Source organism: Megalobrama amblycephala, linkage group LG10, assembly GCF_018812025.1.
Source record: "Megalobrama amblycephala isolate DHTTF-2021 linkage group LG10, ASM1881202v1, whole genome shotgun sequence".
Lineage (NCBI taxonomy): Eukaryota > Metazoa > Chordata > Actinopteri > Cypriniformes > Xenocyprididae > Megalobrama > Megalobrama amblycephala.
Genome location: NC_063053.1, coordinates 19,615,300 through 19,634,203, shown reverse-complemented (window position 1 = coordinate 19,634,203; position 18,904 = coordinate 19,615,300). Strand labels below are relative to the sequence as shown.

Here is an 18,904-nt window from a genome sequence, read left to right as displayed (position 1 = left end):
CGGCGTGATGGCACGGAAGCGCGTGGGGGTTTGGTGACGTAGAGCGCATGTCGTCCGCAGTGCACGCGAGGCCTGCTGCCAGTGGAAGAAAGCGCTTTCAATACGGTGAGGTCATGTTATCGAATCCAGCAGCAGAATAAGCGCTATTAATAATCGATAGAGACTTCACCACATAATTTCTGAAGAGCCCGAGTATTTAAGAGGCATTTAGGATACAGCGAGTGTTTTTATTTCAATCGTAGCAGGTAAGTGAGCGTTTTAAGGTGGTTTTAATACGTGGTATTGTTTCGCAGTGGGGGAGGGTGTCTGCACACATCACAGCTCATTTTCTTCCCTTTGAAACTGTAATACGACAATGTCGCTGTTTTGAATGATGAGGCTTTTAAACATAGCGACTAATAAATGAGCCGGGCTCTGTGGGTTAGGTGAGATCGCTTACAATGCTATTTGTCAAGCTGCGCGCTTTGCCCGCTGTAACCACACTATACCTTGTGTGTGTATTCTGGATATAGTTTAATCAGTAACATATATATGAATGTAGGTTGAATGACGCATGATTTAGCATGTAAACTGATCTCTATCCAAGGCAAAAAAAACCCTCATCACTATTTATTTTATAAATCTTACAGGCCTGTACTGTCATGACAGTATGTATCCTGAATTATAAACGTTTAAATGTCAATTTTAAATGAATTGGCAATAGGCTGATTAATTCCTGATTGACAGAATTTGCTCATTAGATCTGTGTGTTTGAGTAAAATTGTCATTATTAGTAATGAAACAAAGACAAAAAAAAAAAAGACCGCTAAAGTTTGGTGGCATTAACACATGACTAAAGTTTGTATCTTATTCAGAGCTTGTCATATTGTAGAAACTTCTAGTTAAGATGATATCTCTATACAAGGTTTTATTTTTTTAGCCAACATTCACTTGTGATTCATTTTTACTTTTCACCAGGAAGGCTGCCCTGAATATTTTATTTCTAATTAATTCACTTTGATATCACATTAGAGCTGAATGATTTCCATTAATTGAAGGTAGTTTCTATTCATTCATTTCTATTGTGGTGTATTATAATACTCGTGGTTTGAAATTATTCTCTTTGGGAATGTTGTGTTGAGTAGTTATTAGCCTTAACATTTATTATGATCTGATTAAATTAGAAATTGTGTTAATTGATTAACTAGTTTGTTTGGGTGCATGCCTGATTCTACAATGTAATCATTCATTAATATTCTATCATAAGCATTCAATTTGTTGTTTAAATTTACAGTTAAACATTGGCCTGTATATTTTTCTTTCTTTTTTTTACTTGCTTGATTGTACAAGGTTACAACCACAGACTCCTGATCTAGGCTTTTCCAGAATCTAATCTTGGCAAAAGTCTCTCTCTGCTCTTATGGATCCAAAAAAAAATTTTTTTCATGCTTTTGTGTCCAGACTTACTCAGCGCTACTTCCTCTCATCACAGTGAATTGTTACTTTTAATGTACTGTGACATGTCAGACAAAAATATCCCTGATATTATGCCATTTGCAAAAACAACAAAAAATGTGGAAGCATTTTTCTGTGAATCTGGGTCATGCTGTTAGTCCTGCTGTTTTAACTCCGGTTAAGAGCTATTAGGAAACTGCCCTACTCTTTGGTGGCATGCGAGTCCCCTTTTTATGTGTGTGTGTGTATATTTCTAACAGCTGTATGCTCTAGTTATTTTCTTTTTGATGGCACAGAGATAAGCCCAGAGCCAAAAAGAGGTTTGAGACCACTCTGTGCTGTCCTTTCAACTTATTCTGCTATTATCACAACAATTGCAGTATTGCAATGCAATGCATTTTGTTTTATTTTTATGGTCTAGGTTTGTAAAAGTCTGCCTCGTTCGGATGCTAGGACATCGACTTCACCATGAACAAAAATAAGCGAGAAAAAGAATTCTACAGCGTAGATGTGGGTGATTCGACATTCACAGTGTTGAAGCGGTATCAGAATCTAAGACCCATTGGCTCGGGTGCTCAGGGAATAGTCTGGTACGTTCTAGAGCTCATATTCCACCTCGAATCAAGGACGTTACACATTCGTCACATCTTTTCATCTCTTTCATGCATCCATCCTTTTATCTTTTAGCTCAGCGTATGACCACAACCTTGAGCGAAATGTGGCTATAAAGAAACTCAGCCGGCCTTTTCAGAATCAGACTCATGCCAAACGCGCATACAGAGAGCTGGTGCTCATGAAGTGTGTCAACCATAAAAATGTAAGTCATCATCACGACAAAATGGGTGCATGTTGCATGCAATGGGAAACATTTATCCAGCATCCAGCAGGGCATAAGCGCTCTAATAGATATGCTTGTCTTTTTCATTCCCAGATAATAGGGCTCTTAAATGTTTTTACACCACAAAAAACATTAGAAGAATTCCAAGATGTGTGAGTATATATTGTGTATTTATACAGTTAAAAACACCAGACCCCAGCTGATACCCCGCTAATGCTCTCTCACATCCACACACACCCCTCCCCTTCTTCTCTGCTCTCTCTTACCCCCCCATCACACCCTCTTTTTTTGTCCCTCCCCTTCCCGCCCCTTCCCCAACGACAGTTACCTAGTAATGGAGCTGATGGACGCCAACCTCTGCCAAGTCATTCAGATGGAGCTGGACCACGAGCGGCTGTCCTATCTGCTGTACCAGATGCTGTGTGGAATAAAACACCTCCACTCGGCGGGAATCATCCACAGGGTCGGTGCTCTTTAGCCTAAAGCCTGTCTGCCTAAACAAAAAGGCTGCCGTACGCAGCCAAGGTTGCACTGACGGCAAAAAGCTTAATAATCAGTTAAGGTGAGGGAGGGGGAGGGGTTTCATCCCCTGGGCTGATTACAAAAAGCCAGACCTCTGCCTGCCTGACTGCCTGACTGCAGCTGCTGCTGTGGACTGCATTGCGCTGTTGAGGCAGGGACGTGTTGAGAGGCGACAGGAGGGAAGCGATCAAGTGATCCTCAGTAAACATCACTGTCCTATAGTCCTGTTTCACCTTGACTTTACCTCTGTCTAATACGGTGTACTGCTTTTTGCACAGATATGACCGGAGACCTTTATGATACTATGGATGTAATAAAATAAATCTTGTCTTAATGCACAAGGTCATGTCTTATATACAGAAACCTTTAAACATTAAATATGCAAATTACATTCGCAACTATGAATAATCAAGCATTAAATGAATAAAAATGGTTTCACTCTGACAGATCAACTGATAGGTGATGAGAAACCGGAGAAACATTGAAGGAAAATCTTTTTCAAGGTTAATGATGTGGAAAGATTTGTTTGTTGAAAATGGAGTACAGAACATTAGTTTCATTCACTTTAGCCTCTGGAAATATATCTGTTTTGCTGGTTAATTTTCAGTTAGACAGGACTATAAGTGAAACCTAAAATAATCAATACTGTAGCTGACATATAAAAGCCTTTCTAAAGCGTACACAGCTTATAACCGCTATACGGCAGTTTATTTACAATTATTCTTTGATTTTTGGAAAAAGCATCACATTTTTTTACATTTACATTCACCAATGAATGTTAATGTTAAATGCTGCTGCCACTGGTCCAAAAAAATCTGCTTCTGTTTTCCATTTTTCTAATTTAATAACATATTTGTATTTACAATATATTATCAGCATAACGTTTTGAGTGAAAAATAGATTTGAAAAATATTGACTTGAATTTCTATTTCAAATAAATGGTACAAACCCGATTCCAAAAAAGTTGGGACAGTGTACAAATTGTGAATGAAAAAGGAATGCAATAATTTACAAATGTCATAAACTTATATTTTATTCACAATAGAATATAGATAACACATCAAATGTTGAAAGTGAGACATTTTGAAATGTCATGCCAAATATTGGCTTATTGTGGATTTCATGAGAGCTACACATTCCAAAAAAGTTGGGACAGGTAGCAATAAGAGGCCGGAAAAGTTAAATGTACATATAAGGAACAGCTGGAGCTCCAGTTTGCAACTTATTAGGTCAATTGGCAACATGATTGGGTATAAAAAGAGCCTCTCAGAGTGGCAGTGTCTCTCAGAAGTCAAGATGGGCAGAGGATCACCAATTCCCCCAATGCTGCGGCGAAAAATAGTGGAGCAATATCAGAAAGGAGTTTCTCAGAGAAAAAATTGCAAAGAGTGTGAAGTTATCATCATCTACAGTGCATAATATCATCCAAAGATTCAGAGAATCTGGAACAATCTCTGTGCGTAAGGGTCAAGGCCGGAAAACCATACTGGATGCCCGTGATTTTCGGGCCCTTAGACGGCACTGCTTCACATACAGGAATGCTATTGTAATCGAAATCACAACATGGGTTCTAGGGCTGGGCGATATATCGCATGCAATTGTCACGCGCATTTCGTCAGTAAAGCCGGTTCCCTGATTACCGCTAAATCACCATCACCTGCTTTCAAATGTAGCGGCATTTAATAGACAGAGCCGTAGTTCACTGATAAGCTACGCAATATCGCGTTCATTATCGAAGGCGATTCATCTGCGATAATGAACGCGATATTGCGTAGCTTATCAGTGATCTACGGTTCTGTTTATTAAATGCCGCTCCATTTGAAAGCAGGTGATGGTGATTTAGCGGTAATCAGGGAACCGGCTTTACTGACGAAATGCGCGTGACAATCACATGCGATGTATCGCCCAGCCCTAATGGGCTCAGGAATACTTCCAGAAAACATTGTCGGTGAACACAATCCACCGTGCCATTCGCCGTTGCCGGCTAAAACTCTATAGGTCAAAAAAGAAGCCATATCTAAACATGATCCAGAAGCGCAGGAATTTTCTCTGGGCCAAGGCTCATTTAAAATGGAAAACTGTTCTGTGGTCAGACAAATCAAAATTTGAAGTTCTTTTTGGAAAACTGGGATGCCATGTCATCCGGACTAAAGAGGACAAGGACAACCCAAGTTGTCCCAAGGACAACCCAAGTTGTTATCAGCGCTCAGTTCAGAAGCCTGCATCTCTGATGGTATGGGGTTGCATGAGTGTGTGTGGCATGGGCAGCTTACACATCTGGAAAGGCACCGTCAATGCTGAAAGGTATATCCAAGATCTAGAACAACATATGCTCCCATCCAGATGTCGTCTCTTTCAGGGAAGACCTTGCATTTTCCAACATGACAATGCCAGACCACATACTGCATCAATTACAACATCATGGCTGCGTAGAAGGATCCGGGTATTGAAATGGCCAGCCTGCAGTCCAGATCTTTCACCCATAGAAAACATTTGGAGCATCATAAAGAGGAAGATGCGACAAAGAAGACCTAAGACAGTTGAGTAACTAGAAGCCTGTATTAGACAAGAATGGGACAACATTCCTATTCCTAAACTTGAGCAACTTATTTCCTCAGTCCCCAGACGTTTGCAGACTGTTATAAAAAGAAGGGATGCCACACAGTGGTAAACATGGCCTTGTCCCAACTTTTTTGAGATGTGTTGATGCCATGAAATTTAAAATCAACTTATTTTTCCCTTAAAATGATACATTTTCTCAGTTTAAACATTTGATATGTCATCTATGTTGTATTCTGAATAAAATATTGAAATTTGAAACTTCCACATCATTGCATTCTGTTTTTATTCACAATTTGTACAGTGTCCCAACTTTTTTGGAATCGGGTTTGTACTTTTAAACTTTCTATTCAGCAAAAAATCCTGAACGAATGTCACGATTTCTACAAAAATATTAAGCAGCACAACATGGATAATAATAATAAATATTACTTGAGCACCAAATCAGCATATTAGAATGATTTCTGAAGGATCATGTGACTGATGACTGGAGTAACGATGCTGAAAATACAGCTTTACAATCACAAGAATAAATTACATTTTAAAATATATTAAAATAGAAAACGGTTATTATAAATTGTCAAAATATTTTACAATTTTACTTTTATCAAAAAATGCAGCATTGGTGTGAATAGATTTCTTTCAAAAACTCTTACCAATCCCAAACCATTGGTACAATGGTAGTGTGTCACAACTTTTATTTTCATTTTTCAAAATCCTGAAAAAAAAATTGTCATCTCAGACTTTTGGACCATAATACACTTTTAATGCATATTAAAGCAAGCAAAGGCTATAAGTGAGAATGCAAAAAACTGCACCATTGGCTAATATTCTGTCCTATTATTCTTTAGGATCTAAAACCCAGCAACATCGTGGTAAAGTCAGACTGTACCCTGAAGATCCTGGATTTCGGTCTGGCTAGGACAGCAGCTACGGGTCTGCTGATGACACCATATGTGGTGACACGTTACTACAGAGCCCCTGAAGTCATCCTGGGAATGGGATATCAAGCCAATGGTCAGTGCTGCTGACAAGCTACAGAATGCCTAGTTGGCACATCCTATGCATGCTTAACTGCCAATATCATCCTCGTGTTGCAGGTTTCAATTTATATGTCTCTCTAATGCTTTCCTTGCACTAATAGCTTTGTGGTTTCAGCACCAAAACGTGTTACAAGACATACAATTTGCTGGGAATTAATTCTTTTTTGTTCTGTCTTTGATATAATGTGAAGCCTGTTTTGTGTGTGATGAGTAGACAATGGCTTGGTGTGCTCATTCATTTCTTACCCAAACCGTAATGAATAAAACAAGCTCTTATGCAACAGAACAAAAATACTAACACCCCCTGACTTCCTGCTTAACCGTTTTCTCTCTTTCCCTCCGCTGCACATGCTTAGTGGACATTTGGTCTGTGGGCTGCATTTTGGCAGAAATGGTCCGTCACAAAATCCTTTTTCCAGGGAGGGACTGTATCCTTGAGCCGCAAAAGTACAAAAATGCATCACTGACTCTCAGATTGTCTGTTGTCCTTTTGAGAAACTGTATTATTCTCACAAAGAAGAGTCATGCGGCATATATTGAATGAGATGTACGTATAGTCCCTCGCTAATTTGGCATAAATATGTATGAAGGTTCTTATATATTGTGTTCTTTGTTATGCATGCTGTGTGTTCATCAAACATTGGTTGGTTGTGTTTTGGTTATCGCTCTTTCTTTTGCATTTCACTCATATTTACTTCTACGAAGGGCAGTTTTGACTCTCCAGTTGACTTTCTGTATCATATTCAACCGTATTAATACGGTTATACATATTAAACATCATATGTTTAAGGGTTAGTTTGGATTTTTAGATTCGCAACTAATTTTTCATTTACTGGTCGTTTCTCATTGGTATGTGTTTCAGTGTCATGGTAAAGAAACAAAGAATAAAAGAGAATAAAATCATAACATTATGCGTATTATGAGATTTATTCTCAACATTATTCTTTTTTTTTATTTTCATGTGGCACTAAACACACTTGCACATTAATTGGAACTAGTCGTTTTGACATTAATTCAGGCATTCTAGCTGTTGTGTTTTATTCTCTGCTCTTGTGATAAAGGTCTGACATTGTTTTAGTTTCATACTAAGTCATTGCATTGCATTTATGAGCTTATTAGATTTTAAGGTTTTGTACTCTCTGTGGTGTTCATTACTGTTCACAAGCTTGGGGTCAATAAGATTTTTTTTTTTCATCACTAAATCAGCATATTAGAATGATTTCTAAAGGCTCATGTAACACTGAAGACCAGAGTAATAATGCTGAAAATTAAAATAGAAAACAGTTATTTTAACTTTCTAATAATATTTAACAAAATTACTCATTTTACTGTATTTTAATGCAGCCTTGGTGATCATAAAAGTCTTCAAAAAAAAAAAAAAATTTTAGACTCCCAAACTGTTTGAGAACACATTATAGTGTCGTCCCAAAAGGCTTACGTCAGGATTTTGATGTATTCTCTGTGAAAATAATATTCTGTAATGTGTATGGTAATATTAAATCTAAATCTGTAATATTGCCAATGCTTTTCCTCCATCATAATCAGCTGATGAATCACCATTGTGAGTCAAAACATGAGTGTAAATGGTTGGGCCCGTGATGCTTTATAAAGCTTGTTTCCGGTTTATTTATAGTTTTGCGATGATCATTCTGTTACGTCTGTGCTCCATCTTCACTGACTTTCCCTGCTAGACATGACAGCTCCTGCATGACGCACATCGATTTTCTTGCCATCTGATTTGATTCATCTTCATTTCGTCATTTTGCCTCCTTTTTTTAGCTCTGTGTTGCATGCTAATTTCACTTTCATTTCATTTTTCAGTGGATGTGTGGTCTGTTGGCTGTATCATGGCTGAAATGGTCAGAGGTAGTGTGTTGTTTCCAGGTTCAGATCGTATCCTTACATGTCTATCGTGTGTCATCCATTCCATGGTCATCCCTTCTCTCTGTTACACACAATACATTGTTTTTCCATAGTACACTATGGTTTTTAGGATTAAATAGATTTAGCATAGGCCTTCAAAATGAATTGGTGCAAAGTAAAAGATCTGTGGAAAGCCTGCAAGAAGATCATTTTAGATATTGTAGGCCTGTTAATACTTTTCTTAACCTTCTAATGTCTGAAGATATTGATCAGTGGAACAAAGTCATAGAGCAGCTGGGAACACCATCCCAGGAGTTCCTGATGAAACTCAACCAGTCTGTGCGGACCTACGTGGAGAACAGGCCACGGTACACCGGATACAGCTTTGAGAAGCTGTTTCCTGACGTCCTGTTCCCTGCTGATTCAGAACACAACAAACTGAAAGGTACGTCTACCTAAAGGTTTAAATGTGTGCCATTTTTCTCTAGCATTTTTGTACTTAATTGGGCAGCAGTGCATTTGCCGCTTGTAAATGGGAATGTTAAAATGTTCTTATTGTGTCAGTGTAGTATTTAAATGCCTCAGAAAATTAAATATTTCATCCATCACTCAACTGACACACATATTTGCAGAACAAAAACAACCTATTTTGCAATTCTAATTTCCAGTGCATTCACAGTGAAGTGGCCTGAATAATCTGCTGTGTGGTCGAGGTGACATGTCAAGCCACTTGAGAACCTCAGAAACACCATTAACTCTTTGTACTGGATGTAATTTGTTATGCAGCGAGCCAGGCGCGGGACCTGCTGTCTAAAATGCTGGTGATAGATGCATCTAAACGAATCTCTGTGGATGAAGCTCTTCAGCACCCCTACATTAATGTGTGGTACGACCCAGCTGAAGTGGAAGCGGTGAGCTTATGCGCATTCACACACACCAAGTACCAATCTATTGCTGTTAAGTACACATGCAAGCTCATTGTGATTTCAAGTCCTTGCACTTTTGAATAGTCTACATAATTAGTGTGGATTTTTTTCTTCCCAAATAGTCAAACTAAGGGTTGTAATTTTGAAACCCTTTAACCAAAACTATTTGTCTAAATGCTCTTGGAAAACCCATCAGATCTCAATGGGGAAAATATCATGCTGGATATCTATACTGATATGGACTGGTTAATGTGTTAGGAATGAAAGGATGTCACATCGTTTGATGGAAATGGAAATTATCAACCTACAGAGGACTGAATTCAAAGACACCCCAAAAATCAAAGTGAAAAAATTATGCAGCAGGCTAGTCCATTTTGCTGAAATTTCATTGCAGCAACTTAAAGGTGCCCAAGAATGCTTTTTCACAAGATGTAATATAAGTCTAAGGTGTCTCCTGAATGTGTCTGTGAAGTTTCAGCTCAAAATACCCCATAGATTTTTTTAAATTAATTTGTTTAACTGCCTATTTTGGGGCATCATTAACAATGCACCGATTTAGGCAGCGCCGCCCCTTTAATTCGCGTGCTCCCTGCCACACGAGCTGTCGACTATATTACAGCGCATTTACAAAGTTAACACAGCTAATATAACCCTCAAATGGATCTTTACAAGATGTTCGTCATGCATGCTGTATGCATGCTTCGAATTATGTGAGTAAAGTATTTATTTGGATGTTAACGTTTTATTCTGAGTGAATTTGAGGCTGTCCTCCGTGGCTAACGGCTAATGCTACACTGTTGGAGAGATTTATAAAGAATGAAGTTGTGTTTATGAATTATACAGACTGCAAGTGTTTAAAAATGAAAATGGCGACAGCTCTTGTCTCCGTGAATACAGTAAGAAACGATGGTAACTTTAACCACATTTAACAGTACATTAGCAACATGCTAACGAAACATTTAGAAAGACGATTTACAAATATCACTAAAAATATCATGTTATCATGGATCATGTCAGTTATTATTGCTCCATCTGCCATTTTTTGCTATTGTTCTTGCTTGCTTACCTAGTCTGTTGATTCAGCTGTGCACATCCAGACGTTAACTGGCTGCCCTTGTCTAATGCCTTTCATAATGTTGGGAACATGGGCTGGCATTATGCAAATATTGGGGCGTACACCCCGACTGTTACGTAACAGTCTGTGTTATGTTGAGATTTGCCTGTTCTTCAGAGGTCGTTTAAACAAATGAGATTTATATAAGAAGGAGGAAACAATGGAGTTTGAGACTCAATGTATGTCTTTTCCATGTACTGAACTCTTGTTATTTAACTATGCTGAGGTAAATTCAATTTTTGAATCTAGGGCACCTTTAAATGATACTCAGTAGTTTGTATGGCCCCCACTTGCTTGTATGCCTGCCTGACAACGTCAGGGCACGCTCCTAATGAGACAACGGATAGTGTCCTGGAGTGTTTCCTCCCAGATCTGGACCAGGGCATCACTGAGCTCCTGGACAGTATGAGGTGCAACCTGGCATCGTCGGATGGACCGAAACATGATGACCCAGAGGTGTTCTATTGGATTTAGGTCAGGCGAGCGTGGGGGCCATTCAATGGTATCAATTCCTATATCTTCCAGGAGCTGCCTGCAAACTCTCACCACATGAGGCCAGACATTGTCGTGCACCAGGAGGAACCCAGGACCCACTGCACCAGCGTAGGGTCTGACAATGGGTCCAAGGATTTCATCCCGATACCTAATGGCAGTCAGGGTGCCATTGTCTAGCCTGTAGAGGTCTGTGCGTCCCTCCATGAATATGCCTCCCCAGACCATCACTGACCCACCACCAAAACCGGTCATGCTGAACGATGTTACAGGCAGCATAATGTTCTCCACGGCTTCTCCAGACCCTTTCACGTCTGTCACGTGCTCAGGGTGAACCTGCTATCATCTGTGAAAAGCACAGGGCGCCAGTGGCGGGCCTACCAATTCTGGTGTTCAATGGCAAATGCCAATTGAGCTCCACTGCACACTAGAGGATGTCGGGCCCTCAGGCCACCCTCATGAAGTCTGTTTCTGATTGTTTGGTCAGAGACATTCACACCAGTGTCCTGTTGGAGGTCATTTTATAGGGTTCTGGCAGTGCTCATCCTGTTCCTCCTTGCACAATGGAGCAGATACCGGTCCTGCTCTCCTAGAGTAACTGCCTGTCTCCTGGAATCTCCTCCATGCTCTTGAGACTGTGCTGGGAGATGCAGCAAACCTTCTGGCAATGGCACATATTGATGTGCCATCCTGGAAGAGTTGGACTGCCTTTGCAACCTCTGTAGTGTCCAGGTATCACCTCATGCTACCAGTAGTAACACTGACCCTAGCCAAATGCAAAACTAGTGAAAATCAGTCAGAAAAGATGAGTAGGGAAAAAAATGTCAATGGCTTCCACCTGTAAAACCATTCCTGTTTTGGGGGTCGTCTCATTGTTCCCTATCTAGTGCACCTGTTGTTAATTTCATTGACACCATAGCAGCTGAAACTGATTAACAACCACATCTGCTACTTAACTGACCAGGGGTGCGTTTCCCAAAGTGAACTATGGTCGCAAGTTCCGTCGTTACCAATAGAGTTCAATGGGACTTACGACCATGGTTCACCAACGATGCTTTCGGGAAACGCACCCCAGATCAGTATCCCAGGAGTTTAACTGACTTGATGCTATTCTCTGATTAAAAAGTGTTCCATTTAACATTTCATTTTTTTTTTCCTAGCAATAAATTTGAAAAACTTATTTTAAAAAATAAAAGTAAATAAATAAATATATATATATTATACAACTGTGCCAGAATAAATGGATTGCTAATTTGGGACCAAATATAGGTTTATTTTTATTGATAAGCTTTTATAAATTTTATAAATATAAATAAGTATTTGTTTGAAAATTTTATACTTGATGTGTTGTTGTTGTTTTTTTTTAATTGCTAAGTTTATTTAATATACACTGCCATTTTAAAAGGTTTATAATGCTCAACAAGGCTGCATTTATTTGATCAAAATATTGGATGTGGTTTAGCCGATTTTTGATCAATTTAAAACCATTAGCATATCGGATTTAGGATGAATAATTTAATCATTATTTTGATTAATTACCTTAATGCATGCGTTTTTAAACTTTTTTAATTAATGCTAAAAGTTATATCTATATCGGCATTGGCCAATGGTTGTTTAACAATCGGCAAAAAAAAAAAAAAAAATCCTATCTGTTATTATTCCTGTAATGGCTAAGCTGAATTTTCAGCGTCATTACTGCAGTCTTCAGTGTCACATGATCCTTCAGAAATCACTCTAATATGGTGGTTTGCTACTCAAGAAACATTTCTTATTATTATAAGTGTTGAAAACAGTCGTGCTGCTTAATATTGTTGTGGAAAACGTGATACATTTTTTCAGGATTCTCTGATGAATTTAAAGTTCAAAAGAGCAGAATTTGTTTGAAATATATATATTTTGTAACATTATAAATGTCTTTACTGTCACTATTGATCAATTTAATACATTCTTGCAGTGTAAAAATATGAATTTTCTTTCAAACTAACTGACCCTGAATTTATCACATTGATTGTTTTTCTCACCAGTATAATTATGTATGCTTATCTTTCTTTCTTCAGCCACCTCCTCTGATCACAGACAAACAGCTTGATGAGAGGGAACACACAGTGGAGGAGTGGAAAGGTGGTTTGTTTTTCTAACTTTAAAGTTCACTGAGTGAAATTCGATGCAAAGGAAAGTGCCAGAGATTGAGAACGTACATCATTTGCCTGCTGCACACGCGGTCGAAATCTTGTCTGCAACGGTCACCTGATTGAATAGTGTTAATAAGCTCCTCAGCGTGTTTAAATGTCTGACGGCAGTTGCTTAAATTAGAAAGATTGATATTTCTTTCAACTCATGGAGAGGAGCATGTGCTGTTGAATATAAACCTTGCCAGTTTCCATGACTTCGTTCATCTATCCAGTGTTGGGGAGTAACTAACTAAAAGTAACAATAAAACTCATCTGGAATTTTTTAGCTGTATGACAGTCGCTCAGCATACCTATTCCAAATTTTCAAAGAGAAGTTAATTTTTCTAACCCTCACAAGTTCCTAAAAGTGTTGTGAAGTCTGATTTTAGTGAATCTGTTCATTTGGAGGGTTATACGATACAATAAACGATTCAGTCAAACAAACAATTCACTTTTATTTAAATTCTGCTTTTTTCCTTCCAAGTATGTAATTTAATGTCACTGTTCATCACCATGTTTCCAAGTTGATTATTTTGTATTATTTTCTTGTTTTATTTACTTATCTGTTTAATTAAATTTAACCAAACTGAAATCCTTATGGTTTATAAATATATTTATAAAGTTTCATTCCATTAAATGGCTTCACTGTAGTTGGCAATCAGTAGCCTCACTCTTTTGTCTATTATTTCTAATTGTTCTTTCTTTGTTTTTTCTCATCAGAGCTGATCTATAAAGAAGTGCTGGATTGGGAAGAACGGGTGAAGAATGGTGTCATTCGAGGTCAGCCCTCCCCGCTAGGTTAGTTAGATGAGTTTCTCTGAGTCTAATTAAGTCTAAGAACAATTTGCTTATGTTGATTTAGTTTTTTTTTTTTTTTTTTTTTTTTTTATAAACCATCTCAGGGCTCAATGCTAAGGATTCATTCTAATGGCCCAGTCAAGCCAGTGATATAAATTGTTCTTGCCCAGCCAACATTTTCAGTGGCCCCACCTCAAAAAATTGATAAATAAAATTGTTGACATGACACCAAAATATTAGATACCAGTAAAACATTGCATTTCTCGATTCCAATTTCTAGCCTAACCAATATAGATTTGAGACAATCACTTGGATGTTTAAATTGGCAAGACTTGTGCAAATGATAAACTTCCATGATGACGCAGACAATTTTGTCACCTGTCCCAAGCATCTTTCACGCTTGCCTTGGGCCATCAGGCAGCCCTTATTGTCGAGCCCCGCATCTGCCCCCATCTGCATATAATCACACATCACGTGCGGGTAATCTAACTGACTGTTGTATTTCACATAGCACAGGTGCAGCAGTGATCAACGGTTCACCCCAGCCCTCCTCCTCCTCCTCTATTAACGACGTCTCCTCCATGTCCACAGAGCCCACCGTGGCCTCGGACACGGACAGCAGCCTGGAGGCCTCTGCGGGACCCCTGAGCTGCTGCAGATGACTATCACCTTCCCCTGGAGTTTCTCTGTGTGTGGCATGGTATCAGATTTAGGCCAGTCTAATACATTATTTCGGGTCGGGTATGGCTTTTTTGAGTTCTGCTCTAGATGCTGTAAATGACTATACAATTTTATCTTTTTAGCAACAGCCCTAACAGGCTTAGCCAATGATAGTGAACTCCTTAACAAGACTCTTCTTTTATAAGCTACATTTAGAGTATTTTGTCATGTTGTCGTAGAGTGATTTTGGAAGGTAATCTGTAAAGATTGAATTGTGAATATATTTTCTCAAATTAATTTATTTTGATCTTTATTTTTATTTTATTTTTTTCCCTGGTCAATGTATAATTTTCTTGGTCACCTGGGATATGAAAATCTTTAGATTTTCAATTTTAGTATTTTAAAATGGACATAACGATGTTGCACAAATTGATATCAACATAGTTATTTAAGTACATTTTGACAACTTGCCTGAGGTGGCTTTTTCTGGGTCATGTTTTCCATCTTTGTGCACAGCACATTTTATTTAAATTTTGTACAGTTTCATTTAGATATAATAACTCACAACATCGAAAAAATATTTTTATATGTACATTGATTTATTTTAACAGGCTGTTCTGTTTTTCATGAATACTTTGCTGCTGGTTAATTTCCTGGTAGACTGTGATATATGACGTGCTTGCGCATATGTCTCTGGTGTTCTAGTTCTTGTTCTAGTCTTAGTTACCTAGAATTTCAGCACCTTTTTATTGTTTAATTATTTAAATTCATTTTACCCCTTCAAAATCTGCATATAGAACAAGCATTGCACTTAATTACTGTCCTGTTCAGAATTATTGGCACCCTTGGTAAATAAGAATAACGAAGCCGGTGAGCCCTAACCTTTCATTGAAGTAAAACAATTGAAAATGGGGGAAAATCTCATTATGAAATAAATCTTTTTCTCTAATACACATTGGTGACAATTAATGGCAGCCTTTTATTCCATACTTTTTGCAACATCCTTTTGCCAAGATAACAGCTCTGAGTTGTCTCCTATAATGCCTGATGATTTTGGAGAACACCTGACAGGAGATCAGAGACCATTCCTTCATAGAGAATCTCTACAGATCCTTCAGATTCCAAAGTCCATGTTGATACACTCTCCTTTTCAGTTTTCTATAGGGTTCAGGTCAGGGGACTGAAATGGCCATTGCAGAAGCTTCATTTTGTGTTCAGTGACCCATTTTTGTTTTGGATCATTGATGAAAGATCCAACCACAGCCCATTATATGATTTCTAGCAGAGGCTGTCAAGTTTTAATTTATTATTTGTTGGTATTTGATAAAATGTCCAGGATCTCCAGAAAAAAATAGGCCCACGACATTAAAGATCAAGCAGTATATTTAATCATACACAATGGGGTACTTTTATATTCCTGTGTGCACCAAACCCATCTGGTGGGTTTGCTTCCAAACAGCTAATTTTTTAGTTTCATCTGACCACAGAAGCCGGTCCCGTTTGAAGTTCCAGTCGTGTCTGACAACTGAAAATGCTGGAGTTTGTTTTTGAATGAGAGCAGATGATTTGTCTTGAAACCCTCCCAAACAACTGATGTAGGTCCTGTTTGATTTTGGCTCTGTGACCCCAAGACTCAACTATTTTTTGCATTTCTCCAGCTGTGATCCTTGGAGAGTCTTTGGCCACTCAAATTTTCCTCCTCATCGCGCATTAGGACATTAGCACGTTAATACAGACACGCGTCCTCTTCCAGGCAGATTAGTAACATTTAATGTTGATTGGAACTTAATTATTGCCCTGATGATGGAAATGGGAATTTTCAATGCTTTAGCTATTTTTTTACAACCACTTTCTATTTTGTGAAGCTCAACAATCTTTTGCTGCACATCAGAACTATATTCTTTGGTTTTACTCATTGTGATGGATGACTAAGGGAATTTGGCCTTTGTGTTTTATACTCCTGGTATAAAAAAAAAAACAGGAAGTCATGGCTGGATAATTTCATGTTCCAAATCACCCTGGTGTGCTAAAAATTGTAAATATGAAGGGGAATATACCATTTCAGATATATTTTTCTAGGGGTACCAATTTTTGTGGCCAACAAGTATCAGTGTGGCCACATTCATTAGTTTTACTTCAATAAAAGGTTAGATTTTTTTTAATGCATTTCAAACAATGGAGATTTATTTTCACAGCTGCCTTTGATCATATTTACCAAGGATGCCAATATTTCTGACCACAAATGTAGCTGGGATTGTATCAATATTAGATTTTGCAGTTTTTATCTAATATTTTTACAGCCCATAACAAGGTTTGTTCTGAGCTGGTAGAACAAATGGTTTCCAATTATTTTATTATTATTATTACTATTATTATTATTATTTGGAACACCAACAAAAATGTCTGCACTGGTTCATTTCTAGCATATTCCATTAGAGTTATTAAGCTACTTATTTTTGTATAACAGTGAAATGAACCAAATTTGGAAATAATTTATCTCTAGATTGTTTTTATGCTTATTGTTTTTTGTTTCCCCCATCAGGTTGGAAGGTCTTTAATGGCATGTGATGTGCTGTAAATGAACGGGACCTACTGAATTGACCTACTGTATGTACAGTAGGGTGAATTCAGGGTGATTGGGAAACTTTTTGCCATTGAGATTACTTGGAAAAGGTTTCCCAATCAACCTCAATTCACCCTATGTGAACTGTAACTCGTGACATTGAATACTGTGGAGCGCCATGAATTATTTGATAAGATTAAGATATATCAGGGAAGTGGGTTTCTTTTACATTTGCCTTTGAATGTGAACATGAGAGATAACGTTGAAGTTGTAGAGTAAAAAGTGGGAATCTGAATGTTGTTGACCTGGGGTTTAGCCCATTGGATTTATTTACCTGTGCACAGGGTAGAAAAAAAAACTAAATATTTTGCTATTACTTTATATTATGATTATTGTAATTTTTTTTTAAGTGCTCTTAACAGTGGCAATGATATTAAGCCCTGCATACTTGCATGGGAAACCTGAACCTACTGTAACTGCAAAAAGCAAAAGCTTCTCAACATGTGATGTTTTAGGCATGAAACACAAGAGCCGTTTGAAGGTCGAGTCTGAACTACCTCACACTGACACCATACAGCTCACATTTTACAAGTATTACTGTAAACTTTATTTCATTTTATTTATTTATTTAGAAGAATAGGAGTGAACAAGTGTCTATATAGTTTGTAAGTGTGAACCTGTGAGAATGTACTGTATGTATGTATGTGTATACAATTCAACGAGTGCGTGTCCTCGTTTCATCTAGACTGTTTTTTGTTTTCTTCAGCTTGTGTGCAGTAACTCTCAAAGCTGAACAATGAACCATCTTATTTCAGACTCTATTTATTTCAGCAAATGTTTGGAAGGAATTTTGTCCATGTTTTGCTGTTTTGAGAAAAAGAAAAGAGAATGATAAAAATGGAGAGGAAAAGTTTTCTTCCCCAGTTTCAACAGTGGGCGGTATCTTGCATGACCTGCTTAGCGTTTGATTTTTAAGTCCAAAACACTGTACAAGAACCATAAGATCATGGTGCTGGGTTTATTAGACTTCACAAACTGATGCAGTTGTTTTATATTAGGGTTAGCAGATTACCACCTCATTAGAATGCACTGAACTTCAACTGTTAACATCATAACTGGAAAAATGGAAATAAACAGTTGGAAAACGGTTTTGCTTGTGTGTGTTTTTTGTTTTTGTCCTCATTGACGTTATACTAAACCTTATCTTTTTTCACAGTGAACTATGGACTATGAAAACCATTGCTGCTTTCATACCAAACACTTTAAAGTGTTAGTTCACCCAAAAAATTTAAATTTGCTCATCATATACTTACCTTCATGTTGTTCCAACCCAGTAAGACTTACTTTTAAAAGAATCCTGAGAGATTTCTGAAAGTTTCTTCCACCATTTCAAAAGAAATTAGTGGAAATCCATTTGTCTTCTGAAGAGATTGCGATTGTGATCGCTTTGACGAACAGATTTGTTTAGGCTTTGTTTACACATATAGCATATTGAATATGGTAAACGTACGCTTTTTAAAGCATTAACAAAAGTTATTAAAATTTTGTTAATAAAACATCATTTATGTGATTTCTAGCAGATGCTGTCAAGTTTTAATTTATTATTTGTTGGTATTTGATAAAATGTCCAGGATCTCCAGCAAAAAATAGGCCCACGACATTAAAGATCCAGCAGTATATTTAATCATACACAATGGGGTACTTTTATATTCCTGTGTGCACCAAACCCATCTGGTGGGTTTGCTGCCAAAAAGCTAATTTTTTAGTTTCATCTGACCACAGAAGCCGGTCCCGTTTGAAGTTCCAGTCATGTCTGACAACTGAAAATGATGGAGTTTGTTTTTGGATGAGAGCAGATGATTTGTCTTGAAACCCTCCCAAACAAATTGTGGTGATGTAGGTGTATCGCGCATTAGGACGA

General features: G+C 37.8%; 1 protein-coding gene across 8 annotated transcripts; it reads left to right on the top strand.

Annotated features, from left to right (window-relative positions):
- On the top strand, positions 1-18,132 carry mapk8a (mitogen-activated protein kinase 8a). Of its 8 annotated transcripts, none has more exons than XM_048205253.1 (13): positions 27-245; positions 1,856-2,024; positions 2,122-2,251; positions 2,366-2,424; positions 2,597-2,735; positions 6,205-6,370; positions 8,218-8,289; positions 8,522-8,704; positions 9,046-9,170; positions 12,849-12,912; positions 13,683-13,760; positions 14,352-14,448; positions 16,963-18,132. In XM_048205253.1, the coding sequence occupies exons 2-12, from the start codon at positions 1,903-1,905 to the stop codon at positions 14,420-14,422; spliced, it is 1,209 nt and encodes a 402-aa protein (XP_048061210.1). In that variant the 5' UTR covers positions 27-245; positions 1,856-1,902; the 3' UTR covers positions 14,423-14,448; positions 16,963-18,132. The 8 variants fall into 8 exon arrangements, 7 of the variants coding, with proteins under 7 accessions (XP_048061206.1, XP_048061210.1, XP_048061205.1 ...); XR_007186799.1 differs by having other exon boundaries at positions 28-245; positions 14,277-14,473; XM_048205250.1 differs by having other exon boundaries at positions 28-245; positions 14,277-14,448.
- The last annotated feature ends 772 nt before the right edge of the window (positions 18,133-18,904 follow it).